Consider the following 23,192-nt stretch of genomic DNA (forward strand, 5'->3'; position numbering starts at 1 on the left):
ATATTTTGTTATCGAAGAACTTTTCTATAGTAAATGTTGTTATCGAACAACTTTTCAATATAAAATGTTGTTATCGAACAACTTTACTATAGAAAATGTTGTTATCGAAAAACTTTTTCTATGGCAAATGTTGTTATCGGACAACTTTTCCATGGAAAATTTTGGTATCGAACAACTTGTCTAGAGCAAATGGTGTCATCGAACAACTTTTCTATAGAAAATGTAGTTATCGAACAACTTTTCTAGAGAAAATGTTGTTATCGAACAACTTTGTGACAGAAATTGTGTTTTCTCTAACAATTTTGTTATCGAACAACTTTTCTATACAAAATGTCAACCTTACAATATAACAGGTGTTGCTCGAACTGCTTTTCCAATGTTTGGTATCGATTTTTTTTTTATAAAAAAAATTGTTATCGAACAACTTTTCTATAGAAAATGTTGTTTTCGAATAACTTTTCTATAGAAAATATTATTATCGAAAAATTTTTCCATAAAAAATTTTGTTATTGGACATCTTTTCTTGTTATCGAACTTTTATACAGAAAACGTTGTTATCGAACAACTATTCTCTTGAAAATTTTGTTATCGAACAAGTTTTCTATAGAAAATGTTGTTATCGAACAACTTTTCTATAGAAAATGTTGTTATCGAACAACTATTCTATAGAAAATGTTGTTATCGAACAACTTTTCTATAGAAAATGTTGTTATCGAACAACTTTCCTATAGAAAATGTTGTTATCCAACAAATTTTCTATAGAAAATGTTGTTATCGAACAACTTTTCTATAGAAGATGTTGTTATCGAACAACTTTTCTATAGAAAATTTTGTTATCGAACAAATTTTCTATAGAAAATGTTGTTGTCGAAAATTTCTATAGAAAACTTCTATAGAGAATGTTGTTATCGAACAACTTTTCTATAGAAAATGTTGTTGTCGAACTTTTCTATAGAAAATATTGTTGTCGAACTTTTCTATAGAAAACTCCTATAGAAAATGTTGTTATCGAACAACGTTTCTATAGAAAATGTTGTTATTAAACAACTTTTCTAAAGAAAATTTTGTTATAAAACAAAATTTTTATTGAAAATGTTGTTATCGAAGAACTTTTCTATGGAAAATGTTTTTATCGAACAATTTTTTAATAGAAAATGTAGTTATCGAACAAATTTTCTATAGAAAATGATGTTATCGAGCAACATTTCTATAGAAAATGTTGTTATCGAACAACTTTTCTATGGAAAATGTTTTTATCGAACAATGTTTTAATAGAAAATGTAGTTATCGAACAAATTTTCTATAGAAAATGATGTTATCGAGCAACTTTTCTATAGAAAATGTTGTTATCGAACAACTTTTCTATAGAAAATTTTGTTATCGACGCGCAATGCGTCCATTGAGCTCGGACCGACTGTGGAAGTTGGTTCCTATAATATTGAGGTAGTAAAAGACTTCGTCTACCTCGGCACCTCCGTCAACACAACAAACGACATCAGTTGTGAAATAAAAAGAACAATTGTATTGGCCAACAGATGCTACTTTGGATTAAGTAAGCAGTTTAAAAACAAAGCCACATCTCGTCAAACAAAAATAACGCTCTACAAAACACTGATACTACCAGTGCTGATGTATGGCTCCGAAGCCTGGGTACTTGCGCAAGCAGACATGGCAGTGCTTGGTGTGTTTGAGAGAAAAATTCTTCGAAAGATCTACGGACCAATCTGCGTTGACGGTGAATATCGACGTCGCATGAACCACGAGCTGTATCTGCTATACAACGACATCAATATTGTTAAACGTATCGAGATGCAGCGATTGCGTTGGCTAGGCCATATCATAAGAATGAGCGATGATGAACCCGCTAAAAAGGCGTATGAATACATGCCACATGGCGGTGCACGCAGAATTGGCAGGCCAAGGAATAGATGGCGCAAACAAGTGGATGATGAGATGAAAAGGCGCGGTATTCCAGAGTGCAAAGCAACAAATAGAGAGGAATGGAGATCTCTTCTTAGTTCGGCCTATAGAACAAATGTTCTGTAATGGGCCAGCTAAGTAAGTAAGTACAACTTTTCTATAGAAAATGTTGTTATCGAACAAATTTTTTATAGAAAATGTTGTCGAACTTTTCTATAGAAAACTTCTATAGAAAATGTTGTTATCGAACAAGTTTTCTATAGAAAATGATGTTATCGAGCAACTTTTCTATAGAAAATGTTGTTATCGAACAACTTTTCTTTACAACATGCTCTTATCGAACAACTTTTCTATAGAAAATGTTGTTATCGAACAACTTTTCTATAGAAAATGTTGTTATCGAACAGCTTTTCTATAGAAAATATTGATGCCGGACAGTTTTTCTATAGAAAATGTTGTTATCAAACAATATATTGGTAGTCATTTGCACTTATGTCGATAATTTTGTTATCGATCAAATATTTTCAATTCGTGTTCTTTGAATTACTTACATTATGATACCATTCAATTTTGGTTATTGCTGGATTGGCTCTAACTTCGCAATCGAGGAAGACATCAGTACCCTTCAACAAGTTGTTAGGATCCAAGGGAGCACCCAGACTTAAAGAGACAATTGGAGCATCTATCAAATGAAAGAAAAAGAAAACAATAAAATATTATTTTTCTTTATTTTCTCCCCTAGAAACAACGAAAAGAGTTTATTTTAGAGGCAATACTTACGTGTCACATTTAAAATCCTTGAATCCTTCAGAAATAATCCCATATTTCCATTACCCATAACAGTGGTAACACTGGTGTGACCCTCAGGCAGATGTTGTGAAGTCATTTGGGGATTTAACGAAATTGAACATTGCACTTGACGTTCATTGTCTTCAGGTACCGGTATCAAAATCAATTCAGATACGGTGCTATTACCATCAGCCGAAGTCTGTAAAGAAAATTTATTTCATGCTCGGGTCACATTTTCTTGTTATTTCCCCGCTTACCGATTGTGTAGCTCCTTTTATGATTTGACCACCCTTTGACCAAATGATTTGTGGTGCCGGTCTAGCACCAACTGAGGTACAGGTAACATGTGTTCTGGTCCCTGCCACCAAGGCATGATTTAAACCTTGCAACAATAGGCTTAGGGGAGGCACTGTAAATGGAAATAAAAAAGAATTTTAAAAGTTTGCTTTTAATATCTCATCTCAGTTTATAAAGAAAATAATTTCTATGGATCTTTTGTTATTTTCCTTCGCCGCCTGCTTCTCTTCTCACTCTCTTTCACAGAAACATGCCATTTGTAATAAAAACTTAACTTTTTCCTTATTTTTTCCCTTGTTGCATTTACCATTTCAAATGTAGAATAGTTGTTGGATTCTTTTTCACTGTTTCTTCTTCATCGCTAGCTTCCTTATCTTATAATCTGTGTTAATCTGTTTGAATCTTTCAAAATGTTTTGTATACAAACGTTTCTTATTTCTAGTCTCTATCGTTTGTAGGCTTAGGTGAGGGTGGCCATTTCCGTTTGTAAGCTTAAATGTGTGTGGGCGCAAAATTGTAATTCTTCCTCTCTCTCTGTCTCATTTCAAGATGAAAATAACTTTTGTACACCTGAATATTCATTTATTTATTTCATCTATATTTGCTATGTGCTACTTCTAAATGTCATCGTTTCATTTTCATTTCATTTTCTGTCGTCTGTTGTTGGCATCAGGTTGAAAACCTTTGAACCATGTTTATTTATTCTGTTCTGTAGCTTGCTTGCTTGCTTCATTTTATTTTGTTTTTGTTTTTTTTCGTTTTTGTAGAATGAAAGAAATAAATTACTTTTCGTTGTTATACGACACAAATGACCATTACATTTGCAAATGTCGGCCGAACATGTTAGGCTTTGGCCAATAAAGATATTTATCTAATACAAACATATATAGTTATGTAGTTTTATTATTGCGCCTCCTTGTTTTTAGGTCAATGCTATAAAAATGCTCATCCTAAATGTATATTTCTAATCATAAAGTTGTTATGTTCCCCCTGAGGTAGGCTTTTGGTTTTGATGCAAATAAAATGACAAATTAAATGAGTGGGTTTGGAAAAGTATAAAAAAGAAATTCGTATGTGAAACAAATATAAATGGTTGTCATCGGAAAATATCGAAAGGAAATGTAATTTTTCTTTAGAAAAAAGTGGTCTGTTCCAGAACTGCAAGAATCTACTATGTTTTACTATTTTTTTCGACAACACAGAGAAAGAATTTTTATCTTAATAAAAAGTTGTAGAACAGGCATTATTTTATTGAACAATTTTTCATTAAATTTTCTATAGAAATAATATTTAATTCTTTAAACTCCTATAAGGAGCATAGGGCCACAAATAATATTGTGTGCGACAAATAAAATTGTTGTCGAAAAAAAGTATTTATTGGAAAATCTCCTAAAGAAAATATATCGAACTACTTTTCCATAAAAACTATCGTTATTGGACATTTTCGACAAAAACGGTTGCAGAGTTTTCCCTATATATTGTTATTATTTGATATATAAGCTTTGTTCCTTTACTTTTTAATGGTAAAAATGGAAAAAGATAAAACTGTCAAAATTGCTCTCTCATGAACAGTTTTACCAGAAAAGTAAAGGGACGAAAACATGGTAGATCTGCTAGCAATGTCAAAAAGAAACATAAAAATTCAATATTCTTCTTTTATTTCACAGTTTTTAATTTTGTTTTATCAGCGTTCGCCTTTTTCTTCTGTTTTTTGTTCATTTTTTTTCTTCATTGTCAGGTAAGTAAAGGAACACAGCTATAATGTTGTTAATAAACAACTTTTCCATAGAAAATGCTGCTATCGGACAATTTGTTTTGTTATCGGACAGATTTTCCGATCTTGTTGCCGACACCTGTTATGAATAAGATATGTTGTTATCAGACAATTTGACTACAAAAATGTTCATATAGGAAATATTTTATTTGGCACATATTGTTATCGAACAAATTTCTAATAGAATCGATTGACTTTTTAATAGCAAACATTGTTATCGAATAATTTTTGTATTGAAAGTGTTGGTATCGAACAACTTTTCTAGAAAATGCTGTTATCGAACAACTTTTCTATAGAGAATGCTGTTATCGAATAAATTTTCTATAGAAAATGCTGTTATCGAACAACTTTTCTACAGAAAATGTCGTTATCGAACAACCTTTCTATAGAAAATGATGTTTTCGAACAAATTTTCTATAGAAAAAGTTGTTACCGAAGCAGTTTTTTATAGAAAATGTTGTCATCGAACAACTTTTCTATAGAAAATGTTGCTATCGGACAACTTTCTTATAGCAAATGTTGTTGTCGAACAACTTTTCTATAGCAAATGTTGTTGGCGAACAATTTTTCGAATTAATTCTCTTTCGAGTTGAGCTATTTAGACCTAATGGGTACATTGAAAAATTAGGAATCCACCGAAGTCCCACACATTCAACCACTATGCTACGTTTCACGGGTGGTTAGACCGATCATCAGGCATATTGAATGGTGTTTTTTAGTGGGTGGACGAAGGCTAAGCTTGGAGACTAGCATTTATATCACAAATCATTCGAAATTTGTATATTCGAATTATTTATTTATTTTAATGTTAGTCATTTAATTCCAAACCTTTCCTATAGTCCGACTTGGCTGGTAACCCTATTTTTCAATGCTTTATTACAAATACTAAGGCAGCTTTTTTCCACCTTTTATTTTATTTGTTCTTCTGTATCAGAAGATTTTGATCATCAATATTTGTCATCGGAATGACAAGTTGATGGTGGCTTAGAACGCTAAGACGCCTGCAACCGTGTCACTTGGTTGTTGGGGTCCCAGGTTCGAATCCCAGCCTGGCTCATGCTGAAATCATTTTTTTGTTTTGCCTTATTAAGGCGAAGGTCATTTTTAGAGTGATATTTGAATTAATTCTCTTTCGAGTTGAGCTATTTAGACCTAATGGGTACATTGAAAAATTAGGAATCCACCGAAGTCCCACACATTCAACCACTATGCTACGTTTCACGGGTGGTTAGACCGATCATCAGGCATATTGAATGGTGTTTTTTAGTGGGTGGAAACTATAGAAACTATTGTTATCGAACAACTTTTCTATAGAAAATATTGTTATCAAAAAAATTTTCTATAGAAAATATTGTTATCGAACAACTTTTATATAGAAAATGTTGTTGTCGAACAATTTTTCTATAGACAATTTTGTTATCGAAAAACTTTTCTATAGAAAATATTGTTATCAAAAAATTTTTTAAAGAAAATATTGTTATCGAACAACCTTTCTATAGAAAATGTTGTTATCGAAAAACTTTTCTATAGAAGATGTTTTTATCGGACAACTTTTCTTTGGAAAATGTTGTTATCGAACAACTTTTTTATAGCAAATGTTTTTGTCGAACAACTTTTCTATAGAAAATTTTGTTATCGGCAATTTTTTTATTGAAAATATTGTTATCGAACAACTTTTCTATAGAAAATATTGTTATCGAAAAACTTTTCTATAGAAAATGTTTTTATCGGACAACTTTTCTTTGGAAAATGTTGTTATCGAACAACTTTTCTATAGAAAATGTTGTTATGGGACAACTTTTCTTTAGAAAATGTTGTTATCGAATAATTTTTCTTTAGCAAATGTTGTTGTCGAACAATTTTTCTATAGCAAATGTTGTTATCGAAGAACTTGTCTATAGAAAATGTAGTTATCGACAATTTTTTTATAGAAAATGTTGTTTTCGAATAACTTTTCTATGGATAAGTTCGTTATCGATTATCTTTTCTATAGAAAATTTATCTTTCTATAGAAAGTTATGTTCTCTAGAAAGTTATTATCGATTAACTCTTCTATGGAAATGTTAATTATCGATTAACGCTTCCATAGAAAAGTTCATTATCGACATACTTTTATATAGAAAACTTCATTATTGACAAACTTTTCTATAGAAAACTTCATTATCGACAAACTTTTCTATAGAAAAGTTTATTATTGATTAACTTTTTTATACAAAAGTTCATTATCGATTATTTTTTCTAAAGAAAAGTTAATTATCGATCATATTTTCTACAGAAAAAATACTAGTGTTTATCTCTTATATAGAAAAGTTCATTATCGACTGTCGATTTTTCGGAAATATCGAAAACTGTCAAACTGTCCAGCAACGTCCAGCAAAATATTTTGTGGTTCCCTGATGACTGACAAAAATGCATGCAACCGATTATTTGAGCAAAACTGACAGTCAAAACTGATCGTGTGTACCCCACTTTACTGCAGAAAAGTTCGTTATCGATAACACTTGAAAAAGAAAAATACCTTACTAATTTACTTTTCTTTAGAAAAGTTCTTTATTGATTAATTTTCCTATAGAATCGATTAACGTTTCTATGGAAAATGTCTTTAACTTTATGGGAAAATTCCTTGCCGATTAACTTTTATATCGAAAAGTTCGTTATCGATCATTTTATGTTTTCTAAAGGTCTCCCTTGCCCCGCATGGGATGTTTGTGGAACAATTAATTAAAGGTCACTATCGATATAAGAAAATCATTATCGATTAACTTTTGTTGGGAAAATTAATTATCGCATAACTTTTCTATAGAAAAATTATTTATCGAATAAGTTATTTATAGAAAACTTAATTATCGGTTATATTTGCTATTAAAATGTGGTTGTCGTGGTTTTTTATTGACAAATTAATTATTATTAATTAATTAATTATTATTTTTCTATTAAAAATTATGGATTAAATTTTCTATGGAAATTATAGATAGATTCAAATTTTTTTTCGTAAGAAATTCATCATAAGTTAAACTTTCTTTAGAATATTTCGTTATCGATAATCGTTGCTACAGAAAAGATCGTTATCGATTTAGATTTCCATAGGAAAAATTCGTTATTGATGACCTTTTTCATTGAATACTAGTTTTAACAAACTTGTCTATAGAAAACGCATTATTGATTTACTTTTCTTAATAGAAAAAAATCGTTTTGGGACCTATAAAAACTGTTATCGATTATGCGTTTCTTTTAAAACCCTTATTTTTGAATCCAATTTCTTTCATAAAATTTATTTTATTAAAAAAGCTATTGATGATAATTATCGGGGCCTATAAAAACTGTTATCGATTATGTTTTTCTATTTGATACCTTACTTTTGAGTCGAGTTTCTTTGAAAAATAAATGTTCTTAGGGTTGTCCTTCCTATAGTTTTTCATAAAATGTATTTTATTAAAAAATAATTTTCGATAAATATTTCAAGAATTGCTCTGTTCCAGAACCTGCAAGAAGCTACTACTTTTTACAACGATAACATTTTTCCTTTATGTTATCGAAAAAAATAGTAAAAATTAGTAGATTCTTGCAGTACTGGAACAGACCAAATATTTAAGATCAATTTTATATTGTATACCTTTAAGTTCAATTGTTTAAAAAAAGCTAGTCGATTACAGTTCTTTAAGAACAATTTTGTTATCGAAAAATTTATCTCTTTTAAAAGAAGCCCTTGTATCAAACCCCTTTCTGTTTTCCAATATCAACGCCATAAATTGTAATATATGCGAAAAGTTTTTAATCCGCTTATTGACAAATTACCCATTCAAATAGTTTTGCTTTTTCATTTAAATAATCTACTTTAAAATAAGCCATAGTATGTGGATTTAAATTTCAACCTCATCACATTTAAAAGCTTTTTTTAAAAAATATTTTTAAACAAATCATCAACAAACAACTGTTTTTTTACCAAAGTATCCTAAAAGTAGGCTAGGTTTTCTTTTATTTCGTTCTGTTGTTGTTGCATTTAAAAATTCCATTAATCTTCGTTTTCATTTTAAGTTTGTTTGTTTTTTATTTTTTTGTGAGTTTTCTATGTCGTGCTGCTATGTGTCACCGGAGAATATAAATGCAACCTAAATCACGTTCTGTTTTTTGGCCACTTGGCATTCGTTGATGCCAAAAAGTAGGCCGCCATGTTCTTCTGAATGCGAATTTACTTTCTGCTGGTTGAAGTCGCCGCAAAAGGTGGGACAAAAATTAAACAATTTATTTGCCAAATTCATTTGTGTAGTTGTGATATTTAGAAGAAGATAAATTGGAAGCTAAATGAGTTTTAAATTAATTACAATATTTAATGTTGATTATTTAAAAAGGTAGTTTTACAGCTCTGCTCCTGTTAAAGTAAAGGCATAAGGCTTGGAAGTGCAACATCTTTTTTGTTAAAGTCAAGGTCGTAGTTATTTCATGTAGGGGTGGTATAAATCTTAAATTTTTTCCCAGGTTTGCTTTCCTATGTGGAAATTTATTTCGTTTTAAATTCTGCCTTTTTCCTTGTATCTCCACCGTTTCTTTTGCATTTTCATTTCACTAAAACGCCTTTGTTTGACTTATTTTTTTGCTTCGACTACTTTGAAAGCCAATTAATGTAAATTATTTACAAATGACTTCACAAAGCCTTAGAGAGAATAGGGTTTTTTTCTATTATATTTGGATGCATAAATGCCTTTGACAAATCAACTATCTAACCAACCATAGAAATAGCATTCCAACAAGGTATAAGAGAATTTGGAATGTGGTTCAAATAAATTAAAAGGAATTTTTTTGTTTAGGCTTAAGAAAGTTTTTGGGGAACGAATAATAATAAAAATAGTTATTTAATTAGAAGCACATTTATTTAAAGCTGTTTTTAGGAAAATATACAATTTTTTGTGCCTACTTTTAGGCTTAAATAGCTGTTTAACCAATAAATTTGCCAAATATATTAATATTTAAACATTAAATTGAAATAGAATAATTATTTAATTAGAAGAAATTAATTTAAGGCAACTTTTAAGTTAATGACCACACATTCTTTTTTTGTAGTGCCTACTTTAAGGATTTAATATATCTTTAAACCATAAAATTACCAAACACTTTTTAGTTAAAATCAACCATAGAAATAGCATTCCAACAAGGTATAAGGGAATTTGGAATGTGGTTCAAATAAATTATAGGGTTTTTTGTTTAGGCTTAAGAAAGTTTTTGGGAAACGAATAATAATAAAAGAAGTTATTTTAATTTAAGTGACATTTTTTAAAGCTGATTTTAGGCAAATATATAATTTTTTGTGCCTACTTTTAGGCTTAAATAGCTGTTCAACCAATAAATTTGCCAAATATATTAATATTTAAACATTAAATTGAAACAGAATAATTATTTAATTAGAAGAAATTAATTTAAAGCAACTTTTAAGTAAATGACCACACATTCTTTTTTTTAGTGCCTACTTTAAGGTTAAAACCTTTAAGTTAAAATCTCTTTTAAATAAATTTTTTAATTTCTACTTCCTTTAAAGATACAATCCCCGGCTTAGCAATGTTGTTATGATTCAAGTTTAGGCGATGTTTTTTCTCACCACACACCTACTACCACCTGCTTATTTTCAAGCTCATTAAACATAATCCCCATAAGAAAATTATGAAGAGAGAAATAGGAAACTTTACGCACATTGTAGCTACGCGTTAAAGCATATTATCCACTAAGTACTAAAGTTTATAGTCAAGTGCCTCAGATTGATGAAAGGAGGAGTAAAGGCAACAATATACAACTTGAGAACCATAAAAAACCCCTTCTACACAAAAAGTGAAATTAAAATATATAATCTACTTTTAGGCTTCAATAAAACACAGGCTTTAGGCGCTTCTTAATTTTCATGTAAAGAACATTAAATCCAATTTAATACCAAATCGGCGCTTTTGCTTTTTCCATTAAATAGAAAAAAATAATTATTTTACCCTTATGGCCATAACAAAACTAAAAAAAAAGAAAAAAATTCAACAACTTGTTATGCATTTCAATTACTTTTTCCCCTACTCTACAAAATGAAAGCTTCTACTTTTATGGTCTCCCTACATTAAAAAAGGATTTCTCTTGTATAGGGCCATATTAAACCCCTCATAAACTCTAGCATTACCACCATTAAAGTGGTAAATCGAGTCAGAAAGAAGGGGGAGTGGTGTTAGTTCTACCACTGCAATTGCAAATTCCTAATGGATTTCTATTTGAAGTCTTAGTGAAGTAATAGTTATTCTCCCGCTTGTTTTCTTTTTATTATGATTGCGTGTCAAATTTTAATTGAGTTGAAGTAGACTCTGTGTGGTCAGGAAGGCAGTCAGTCTACGTCTTTGTAAAGGAGTATGGGATAGTTCTTGAATTACATAGCAATTAGCTAAATGAATTATTTTTTAAGCCTTAAAAAGAAGTTAAAAAGAATCCCTTAGTAAAGCCAAGTGGTCTCAACATGTGACTGTACAAAAAAAAAAACAAAAACAATAATAACAAATCTATAATTTTGAAAAGAAACATCATTTTTATACCCTCAGCCTTTAGACTAGAAAGGGTATAATATACACTTTGTTACGCCTCATCGAAATAACGGTTTTAGACCCCAAGCATGTTTGGACGAAATTCGTTTCAGACAATTTGGAGTCGATTTAGTCATGTCCGTCTGTCTGTCTGTCCGGCTGGCTGGTGCGCCCGATAACTCTCGAACGGATCAACCGATTCAAACCAAATTTTGGGTATCGTAATATTTTGTCCAAACTTAGTTTAAGTTCGAAGATGGGCCATATCGGTCCACTCCTTCGGATACCTCCCCCATAAAAGTTCAAAATTTGTCTGTAAAATGGTGTGAACGATAACTCTCAAAGGGAGCAATCGGTCCAAACTTTGCACATCGTATTATTCCCTCCAGATATAGATCGGGTTCGAATATGGACTATATCGGTCCATTCCTTCGGGTACCTCCCATACAAAATTCGGATAAAGTGAAGTTTAAGAGTTTCCCTCGGATCATTTTGAATTTTTTTTCAGTAATTTGTCCTTGCGGCCCCCTTTACGACGATATAAGTTTTTTCTTGCGCAAATCCACACTTCCTGAGATATTGGCCTAAAAGCTCCAAGGAACCTTGACGGCACCAACCAAAATGGCAAATACGCAAGATAATTATCGCAGGAAGTTTCTCGTTGGTGCAGACTTTGCACTTCGTATTAATTCATCCAGTCATGTTTAAGAGCTCCTCTCGGATCGTTTTGAAATTTTTTCAGTAAGTTTTCCTTGCGGCTCCCTCTACGACGGTACAATTTGTTTCATGCGCAAGGCCATACTTTCTGAGATATTGGCCTAAAAGCTCCAAGAAACCTTGACGGCACCAACCAAAGTGGCAAATCCGCAAGATAATTCTCGCAGAGATTTTCTGATTGTTGCAAATTTTGTACATCGTATTATTTCATCCAGTCATGTATCAGGTTGGAATATGGAATATATCGGTCCACTCCTTCGGATACCTCCCACACACAATTCGGATAAAGTGAAGTTTAAGAGCTTCTCTCGCATCGTTTTGTTTCTTTTTGCAGTAGGTTGTTCGACCGGCCTCGATTACAACGGTACATTTTTTTTTCGGAGTAAGTCAATACTTCCTAAGATAATGGCATAATTTAGTGTTTGGTTTGGTTTTGTGGTTTTTTTGTCAGTGGCTGAGGGTGTATCTCCGTCAGCAGAGCTGACTGATACTTTCTTACTTGTTGTAGGTGACAAAAGAAGTTTCCAGAGTTTTTTTTAGTCCTTAACGGGGTTGAAAGTGGTTCGCGCAGGTAAGAAAACAATGGTCTACACTCAGTGGGAGATATGTTGATGTGCTTACCCAAATTTCTCTGACTAGTGTAAGGGCTCCTATCCACTCATATATCCGGGAAAGAAATCCCAACTGTTTTGGTGGTGGATCAAACAGCTATTAAAAGATCATATAACAAAGCCAGTATGATGAAGCTCAGTACTAATTGAAGTGCTTGACTATGGTGAAATCAAGAAAGCCAAGCGAAAAAGTTTTGAGTCAGCTTTAATCAGTCTATAGAGAAAGAAAGGAAGCGACCAGGTTTCGAAGGATACTATTTAAGAGTGATTAATGATGATTAATTCATGGGCACTATTGAGCGGATCGATGTTACGTGGACTAACTAACTAACTGGTGTGTAAGGCTTGGTTTTTGGGACCGGGACCCGGGACCACACAACATTAGCGTTCCGACCAGCGGCTGCCACCTCAGTGTACACGTGTTTGTATTTGTTTCGTTTTTCTGTGCTGGGAGCAGCATATGCCGGATTGTCTGCTCCGGATTCTTTGGTCCATGCCGGGACGGAGGAAACCCCAGGACCAATATATTTGTGCTCTGTTTGTCACATCCACATCTTCACCCATATCCAATCTTCGGTGAGATGCAATAGATCTCAGGAGTGGGTGCATTTAAGGGGTTGCTCTGGACTTGTCCACGCGAGGGATTACGTTACGGACTATGTTGCTGCATGCTGCGCGAACACAGCCACCAGTGAGCCGTCGTCAGATTACGTCCCCCCAACAGCAGCCGCACGAGCAGCGTTTAACACCAGCCGTTGTTGTTCCAATTCCGGAAAATTCATCCTTTTTGCAATTTAATTGCAATGGACTCCGTGGTAAGATCGATGAAATAATAGAATTTATGAATCGGAAGAAGATCAAGATCGCGGCGGTGCTGGAAACCATGCTGAACGATCACAGCACAGTACGTTGTGATGGTTACAACGTACCAGATGTGGAGGTGGGGGATGAGCTTTCCTTTTGCACCAGTCTGTTCAATACAGACCGATCTCGCTTGAGCCTGCCTCTAACGAACCGTACATGGAATGTATGGGGGTAGCAGTCAGGTATGGAACTGATGAGATAGAGTTGCTGAACGTATACATCCTGCCGAGAAATAGCTGTATCTCAGATTATAAGCCTGACATTAGCCCGCTTTTGGAAGGTCATAATCGTCTGGTCCTGGGGTACTTTAATGCGCATCATGAGATGTGGCATTCGGCCCTCGGAAATGTATAGCGCTGACTGAGCAGATTGATAGCTCTACGTTTTGCTCGGTCAATGAGGACGCCCCTACCAGAATTAGAGAAGCGTGTCACAGTTCGCCAGACATAACCATCACCTGACAAATGACGTCACCTGCAAACCCGTCATTTCCCTTGGATCAGACCATCTCCCCATAATTGTCTCCATCAGCAGACCACCCGATTTGATCACCTCTGAACGCCGCACATTCGTCAATCATGGGAAAGTTGATTGGCCGAGTTTCAGTGAGTTCACCAATCACCGCTTCAGAGAATTGTCCAATCCTTCTGATGTTCGGGTAGCGGAAAGGACGTTCCGAGACATCATCAATGCTGCAGCCGCTCGCCATATACCTGCTGGTCAAATACCCGAAGTAAGACCAAATTTCCCAGCAGAGGTGACGGGATTAGCAAATGAGCGTGATGAGCTTCGTCGAACCAACCCGGACGACCCCAGAGTCAGGGAGCTGACACTGGAAGTTAACAGGCTGGTCGGCGAACATAAGCGGAGCATGTGGTTAAATCATCTGAAGAGTTGCAACATTGGCGCCGGTATAAGTAAATTGTGGACAACGGTTAAGTCACTCTCGAACCCCGGAAGGAGGGATGACAGGACCTCAGTCACGTTTGGCGACGTTACGTTGACTGACCCGAAGAGGTTACTTCAATCGACAATTTGTCGAACACCCCGAGAGTGACAGGGCGAAGAGAAGAGTTCATTAGATCCCTTTCTGCCGAGGATGAACCACCACAGTTTACAATGGAAGATGTTGCGAATGCCATCAGGAACGCTAAATCATCCAAAGCGTTGGGCCCTGACGGAATTTCCATGGTAATTTTGAAACAGCTGGATGAGACGGGAGTGGAGTATCTCACTAAAGTTCTCAACCTGTCACTAGCCACCCTTATTGTTCCCGAAGTCTGGAAATTGGGCAGGGTGGTCCCGCTACTGAAGCCAGGCAAGGATGCCATGCGATTACGCTTTTGTCACCTGTAGCGAAGACCCTTGAGGCCTTAGTCCTCCGCAGCATTAGAAATAGCTATCAAGTTGCCGATCATCAGCATTGATTCCGTAAGCAGCACAGCACGACAACAGCGCTGCACGCCATCTCCACACATATTTGTCGAGGACTCAACCAGGAGCGGCCGTGTGATAGAACAGTGATGGTGGCGCTTGACTTAACAAAAGCCTTTGATACTGTCAAGCACTCCACGCTATTCGAGGACATCGAGCAGACAACCCTCCGGCCAGTCTGAAATGTTGGATAATCAAGCATTATATGTGTGGTCGCCAGTCGTATGTGGAATTCAGGAACAAGAAATCCAAGTCCCGTAGAGTGAAACAGGGAGTTCCCCAAGGAGGGGTGAAATCTCCGGAACTGTTTAACCTCAACCTTTCTTGTATTCCGCCCCCTCCAGACGGCATTGAGATGGTAACGTATGCCGATTATTGTACGATCCTGGCGTCAGGTACCTACCCTGATAACATCTTACCACCCGATCTTACCACCTTTTTCCACGCGAGGAATACGCAGATATCCGCCACTAAATCGACGGCCGCTCTGTTCACCACATGGACGGCGCAGTATAGAAGAGAGTTGAATATCACGGTCGATGGTAGCAGAATTCCGAACACAAACTGCCCCAAAATTCTAGGGGTCACATTCGACACCACTTTCACGTCGTCCTCGAATGCCACAGCTATCTGCGATAAACTGAAATGTAGGAACAAGGTCCTAGCCGGCAGCTGCTGGGGTGCAGATAAAAAACCTTGTTGACCACGTATAAAGCGATAGGTTGGTCTGTGGTATGCTATGCGGCGCCAGTTTGGTCCCCGGATTTATGTGACACGCAGTGGGATTCAAATTTGTCAGAACGCCGCCCTAAGAACAGCAACAGGGTGCCTCCTCAAATCTACAGTGGACCATCTACAGGAGGAGGCAAAGATTCTTTCAGTACGGCAAAATAATGAGATGCTATCGTTGCAGTACTTGCTCGGGTGTTACCATGAGAGCCATCCCAATCAACATCTGCTGGCCACCGATACACCCAGACATATCAGGAAGTATATTCATGCTCTAGATACGGAGGTCCAGCAATATAGGAGAGAACCTCTAGATCAACAGACATATCAGGCAGGTTTGAACAGCATTCACAAGGACACAATTGCCAAGGCCATAAGCAATTATAGTGTGAATGCAGTCATCGGAGTACCTCCCCCATCTATCGCAGCTGAAGAGCGTCAGCTGCCACGACAAACCAGAGTAGTTTTGGCTCAATAGTTTTTCCAGAGCCAAAAGAGGGTAAATGCACAAAAGGACTATGCAAACGAGACAATATCGATAAGTTGTCAATGAGAGTCGTATATAAAATTTTCTGAGCGACATTTTTGCAGAACATTTCGAAGCTGAAAAACTTCATCTGGTGGTACTTTTATAGTGGTTCTTAAAATAAAGGACGAAAAGGACATTGAAGGCAGCGAGTTAGAAGGTCGAAATGCTCTACGAAAATACTGCTCATTCGATTTGACTGCAGACATGTCATCTCATAAATTAGCTAAAACAACAGTTAACAAAGATATAACGCTAATTCCTAACGGCTTACAGGGTCTCTAGCAAAAACTTCATCACGCCATAACTCGGAAGTTCGACTCACGGCGGATCTGTCCGTCGGGATTCTTAATATACTCACCAAGGGCTTTTATCCCCCAAAGGAATTATCTCTGCCCCAATTGAAATCTGCAAACCATAATCGATCCCGCACTGAAAAAGATGATCAGCCAAGACCTCAATGGGCGATTAAAAGCTTTCAGCCTTGAAAGTCACAGGCAATGGATGGCATAATACTAGCTATGCTCCAGAACGCCACGGAGCTGGTGTTAGCAATTCGAATGGAAATTTAAGGTCTCTTATATACTACCTAACAATCCCAAATCCATAGTTAGTATTAAGCGGAGCAACGGTATGTGTACTAAATCGTTTAATAAGGCTTGAACAGACGGGAATTTCCTCCGTCTTAGTGTCAGGAATTGGGCAAGTTTTACATTTTGGACATGCAAATGTCTTAAAATCAATTTATAGTCAGCTTGAATCTGGTGACAGCAATCGCAGAAATAATTATGTACACTGTTCCTTCACGTTTTGCTCGGCAAACTTAGTAAGACCTACCTTGAGAAGGTGCACCAAATATGGCTTATGAATATTCCAAGACTGGCCTCCGATCTACCATCGCAGGAGCATTTCCCCCTTTCTCACTCATTAGGGATAAACACCTTTATACCCGATTTATAACAAAATAAAACATATTAAATAACTTGTTGAATGCAAATGTACAATATAAAACATGCAAATTTGTAGCCTACTTTTAGGAAGCAACTTCAAATGAGCCCTAAAAAAACTTATTTTTCAACTTCTAATCCCAGTGATTATTTATTGCCTACATATTAAATCTCTTAATTTATATCCTTCCTGATCCTATTACCCGACTAATTTTCAACTTTTTTATTTGCTTATAAAAACAGAAAAAGAACAAAGAAATCCAATTAAATACTTTTTTTTACAAATCCCATAAAAACATATATTTTTATGATTTATGAAGAATTTTGAAGGAAAAGGGACAATCGCAACAATATACCACCGAACGGCAACACTTTAAACAAAACGAAAGGATAATAATAAAATACACAAAGTCTTATCACCAAGGCAAGATAGCAAAAACATTAGTGAAAACAACAACTACAAAAACAAGGACAAAAATGAGACAATCCTTTACAATTAAGTAATAAAATGCAAAAAAGGATTTTTACGGGCATTAAAACCAGGAATTCTTAAGAAATAAAAATAAACAAATTTGTTTAAAGAACGCAGAATTTAGCATTCCAAAGCAAATGGAATTGGAATGTCACAGAGGAAAGGATTCAAAGAATTTGTATACCTGCTTCTCATGAATAAAATAAAATAAAAAATAAACAATTCATTTGTTTGCGAATTTTATGACAAAGGCATTTTAATTAATATTTTTCAACCTTTTGCTACAGCAGTCTTTCATTACCCATCCTCCCTCCCTCTTGTGTTTTTTCAATCTGCTTGAAGCAAGCGAAACCAGGAAATAGCCTCCTGTTTTATACGCTTGACTAATCAAAGCACGTTTTTGCAATTACTCAGGGTGAGATGGCCGGAAACACGTGCCCTTGCAATTACCCAATTTTAACGGTTTGGTCGTCTTTCGCCGCTGTCTGTTGTGTTTTGTAATTGACAGAAACAAAACAACAAGAAAACATTTCTTTCAATTCCCTGGCAGGATATTTACTCCTTCCCACCCCCACATTTCGCCAACCCGAAACAGGTCATTTAACAATAGGCATTGTTGGTGCCATAGCTTGTTTTTCGTTTTGGCTGAAAATTGAAAACAATGTCCTTTCAGAGAAATTATGTCGTTGCCATTGTTATAATCATCGTTTGATTCTCTTTGATGCTGTTATTGTTTTTTTTTTCTTTGTTAATTGTTAAGGACATCATAAAGTTGATAAGTTTATATGTGGTATAAGTGTGTGTATGTGTACGAGCTTGCATGTTTGCAAAATTTATGATGCATCCTGTTATTCCATCATCCATCCACCACCATCCGTGTAGCAGCATTAATGGTTATCTTAACATTTACTAAGTGTTGTGGTTTCAAATTGCATTTATTGCAGGGCATGTATTGTCCTGGCAAATTTCATCCCCCAAAATGGCCAATGGTCGTTCCCCTTCTCCTTTGTTGTTGTTGTTTTTTTTTGTCATTTCATAGAGGGTGTTAATGAAGTTCTTGTTTATCAAATATTTAATGGACCTCGATAGCTATCAAAAACATGGGAACATTAACAATTATGTGATAAATCCCAGTGTCCTTAAATTGTGTGGTCGTTTTTTGGCAAATCCCACATAAATTATATTGGGCATCTACAGCAATTTTATATGACTTGTTATAAATTGAATTATGAAGCGATAACTTTCCCACAGAAATAATGTAATTTGACATGTAACAAGATAGGAATATTCATGGGACAAAAAGTCACTAGTATAATATTGAAATACTCTTATATATTTGGTGATAACATTTTTAAAGACTGCCAAAATTACAATTGTAGACCTAATAATTTTGCTAATTTTTTTTTAAATGTCAAAAAAATGCAATTTAAAAGAAATTTTGCAGGCAATCAAAGGCTCTCAAAACGAGGTTTTTTAAAGAATTTTAAATTATTTTTTAGGCTACAAAACGTTGATTTTCAAAAGAATTAAAAATAATTTTTTAGGCTATCAAAACGTGGATTTTTTAAAGAGTTTTAAAATAATTTTCAGGCTACCAAAATAAATAAAATAAATTTTTAGGCTACCAAAACGTGGATTTTTTTAACAATTCTAAAATAAATATTTTGGCTACCAAAACGTGGATTTTTTAAACAATTCTAAAATAAATATTTTGGCTAACAAAACGTGGATTTTTTAAAGAATTCTAAAATAAATATTTTGGCTACCAAAACGAGGATTTTTTAAAAAAAATCTAAAACAAATATTTTGGCTACCAAAATGTGGATTTTTTAAAAAATTCTTAAACAAATATTTTGGCTACCAAAACGTGGATTTTTTAAAGAATTCTAAAATAAATATTTTGGCTACCAAAAGAATTAAAAATAATTTTTTAGGCTATCAAAACGTGTATTTTTTAAAGAGTTTTAAAATAATTTTCAGGCTACCAAAATAAATAAAATAAATTTTTAGGCTACCAAAACGTGGATTTTTTAAAAAATTCAAAAATAAATATTTTGGCTACCAAAACGTGGATTTTTTAAAGAATTCACAAGTAAATATTTTGGCTACCAAAACGTGGATTTTTTAAAGAATTCAAAAATAAATATTTTGGCTACCAAAACGTGGATTTTTTAAAGAATTCACAAATAAATATTTTGGCTACCAAAACGTGGATTTTTTAAAGAATTCTAAAATAAATATTTTGGCTACCAAAACGTGGATTTTTTAAAGAATTCTAAAATAAATATTTTGGCTAACAAAACGTGGATTTTTTAAAGAATTCTAAAATAAATATTTTGGCTACCAAAACGTGGATTTTTTAAAGAATTCTAAAATAAATATTTTGGCTACCAAAACGTGGATTTTTTAAAGAATTCTAAAATAAATATTTTGGCTACCAAAACGTGGATTTTTTAAAGAATTCTAAAATAAATATTTTGGCTACCAAAATGTGGATTTTTTAAAGAATTCTAAAATAAATATTTTGGCTACCAAAACGTGTATTTTTTTAAAGAATTCTAAAATAAATATTTTGGCTACCAAAACGTGTATTTTTTTAAAGAATTCTAAAATAAATATTTTGGCTACCAAAACGTGTATTTTTTAAAGAATTCTAAAATAAATATTTTGGCTACCAAAACGTGTATTTGTTTAAAGAATTCGAAAATTTATATTTTTTATTTTTGCCTTATTAAGGCGAAGGCCATTTATAGTGATATTTAATTAATTCTCTTTCGAGTTGAGCTGTAAGGCCTTTAGAGATACATTGAAAAATTAGGAAGTCCCACGCATCCAACCATTACACTACGTTTCACGGGTGGTAAAGCCGATCTTCAGGTGTATTAGGATGTTGTTTTCGTTGTTTTCGTTGTTGTTTGGGATTCGAACCTGGGTCTCCGAAAACTGAGTGTCAAGGTTGCCGGCGTCTTAGCGTTCTAAGCCACCATCAACTTGTCAAAACTTTAGTAGACATTAATTGATGATCAAATCAAAAAATAAAATCTTCTGATATAGAAGAGCAATTACTAATGATGTAGGAATAAAACTTACCGTAGTATTTGTGAACATTGAAAAATGGGATTACCAAGCAAGACTATAGGAAAAGTTTGGAGTTTCAATTAACTGACATAATTTCGCATATACATTTATCTAATGAAGTGCGATATATATACTAGTTTCCAAGCTTTGCCTTCGTCTGCCACAACAACAACATCCTAATACACCTGAAGATCGGCTTTACCACCCGTGAAACGTAGTGTAATGGTTGGATGCGTGGGACTTCGGTAGACTCCTAATTTTTCAATGTGTCTCTAAAGGCCTCACAGCTCAACTCGAAAGAGAATTAATTAAATATCGAAAATTTATATTTTGGCTACCAAAACGTGGATTTTTTAAATAATTTAAAAATAAATTTTTAGCCTAACAAAACGTGGATATTTTAAAGAATTCTAAAATAAATATTTTGGCTACCAAAACGGGGATTTTTTAAAGAATTCTAAAATAAATATTTTGGCTACCAAAACGTGGATTTTTTAAAGAATTCAAAAACAAATATTTTGGCTACCAAAATGTGGATTTTTTAAAAAATTCTAAAACAAATATTTTGGCTACAAAAATGTGGATTTTTTAAAGAATTTAAAAATAAATTTTTAGCCTAACAAAAAGTGGATTTTTTAAAGTATTTAAATTTTTTAGGCTGCCAAAACGTATATTTTTAAAAGAATTTAAAAATACAGTTTTAGGCTACCATATTTTTTTTATTATTTTTTAAGAGTTTTAAAATACATTCCTAGGCTATCAAAACGTGCATTTTTTAAAAAATTTAAAAATCATTTTTTGGCTACCAACATGTAGATTATTTCAAGAATTTAAAAATACATTCTCAGGCTATAAAAACATCGATATTTTAAGGAATTTAAAAATCTTTTTTTGCGTACCAAAACTTTGATTTTTTAAAGAATTTAAAAATACATTCTCAAGCTACTAAAACTTGGATTTTTTTAAAAATTTTAAAATAAATGCTTAGTCAACAAAAACATGGATTTTTTAAAAAATTTTAAAATAAATGTTTAGGCAACACAAACTTGGATTTTTTAAAAAATTGTAAAATAAATGTTTAGACTACAAACACAATTGATTTTTTAAAGGATTTTAAGTAAATGTTAGACTACAAAAACGTATAGTTTTTAAGGAATTTAAAGTTAAAATTTTAAAGAATAATTCTATTAATTTTTTTAATGACATCAAAATACAATTTTTAAAAAATTTTGAAGGCAAGATATGGCTCTCAAAACGAAGTTTTTTTTAAAGAATTTAAAAATAAAATTTTAGAGAATAAATTTATTAAATTTTTCAATGCCAGAAAAATGCAATTTTTAAAGAAATTTTGAGGACAATTTAAGGCTCTCAACACGAGGATATTTAACGAATTTAAAAATAAAATTTTAAGGAATAATTATATTAAATGTTTCAATGCCACAAAAGTACAATTTTTAAGAAAAATTTTGAAGGCTATTTAAGACACTCAAAACGGATAAATAAATTTTTAGGCTATCAATTTGAAAAAAATAGGCTATCAATTTTTGAAAGAGTTCGAAAAAAAAATTTTAGGATATTAAAACGTGAATTTTTAAAAGAATTAAAAATTATTTTTAAACTATCGGAACATAGACATTTTAAAGATTAATTTTGTTAATTTTTTTCGCATCAAAATGCAATTTTTAAAAAAATATTTAAGGCATTCAAAACAAGGATTTTTTAAAGAAGGAATTTTGTTAAATTTTTCGATGTCACTAAAATGTAATTTTTAAGGTTTTTTTTTAATGCCACTGAAATGCAATTTTTGAAGAACGAGTTTTTTTAAAAGAATTCTTAATGTCACCACAAATTCAATTTTTAAAATTTTTAGAAAGTTTTTGTTATTATTTTTTTTAAGTTTTTGTTATTTTTGTTTTATTGATGTTATTTTTAAATAATAAAATACATTAAATAAATTGTTAAGGCTATAAATTTTTGAAGGCCCCAAAATTGTATTTTTTAAGGAAATTTTAAAGGTCACAAAACGGAATTTTTGGAGAACTTTTGAATGCCATTTGAAGCTCACCAATCGAAGGTTTTTTCTAATTTTTGAAGGTCACTGAAACACTAAGTTTCCAAAAGATTTTTAGAAGTAAGTTTTACAGAAAATTCGAAAAATTTAATTTTTTCCTTTAATTAATGCCATTGAAATACAATTTTGAAGACATGAAAACGAGTTCTTTTAAAGAATTTATAGTCACCAAAAATTTTATTTTTAAAAAAGTTGAAAAAAAAAAAGTTGTTGAAAAATCAACGACACATACGAGTGGAAGAAGGTTTGCTTTGTTTCGTAAACACTTTCGTCGGAGTTGTGTTAGGTTACCAAAGAAAAACTTCTCATTGAATGTTTTTCTTTGTTTACGTTTATACTTCGAGCTGACGATTGATGTTTGGGTATAAAAAGTTTCTTGTTGAAGAAGTTATTGAAAAATAACTTCGGTGGAGAATATCCACAA

General features: G+C 33.0%; 1 protein-coding gene across 1 annotated transcript in view; it reads right to left on the reverse strand.

Annotated features, from left to right (window-relative positions):
- The window catches only part of side-V (sidestep V), a 330,904-nt gene that overhangs the window by 48,638 nt on the left and 259,074 nt on the right, over nt 1-23,192 (reverse strand). Inside the window, exons 7-9 of the mRNA XM_073989244.1 lie at nt 2,967-3,118; nt 2,701-2,908; nt 2,472-2,602 (exon numbers count right to left, since the gene is read on the reverse strand). Coding sequence (XP_073845345.1) covers nt 2,472-2,602; nt 2,701-2,908; nt 2,967-3,118 — 491 coding nt within the window. The remainder of the gene's footprint in view (nt 1-2,471; nt 2,603-2,700; nt 2,909-2,966; nt 3,119-23,192) is intronic.

The sequence above is a fragment of the Musca autumnalis genome, unplaced genomic scaffold, assembly GCF_047663935.1.
Source record: "Musca autumnalis isolate F117 unplaced genomic scaffold, ASM4766393v1 scaffold_5, whole genome shotgun sequence".
Taxonomy (NCBI): domain Eukaryota; kingdom Metazoa; phylum Arthropoda; class Insecta; order Diptera; family Muscidae; genus Musca; species Musca autumnalis.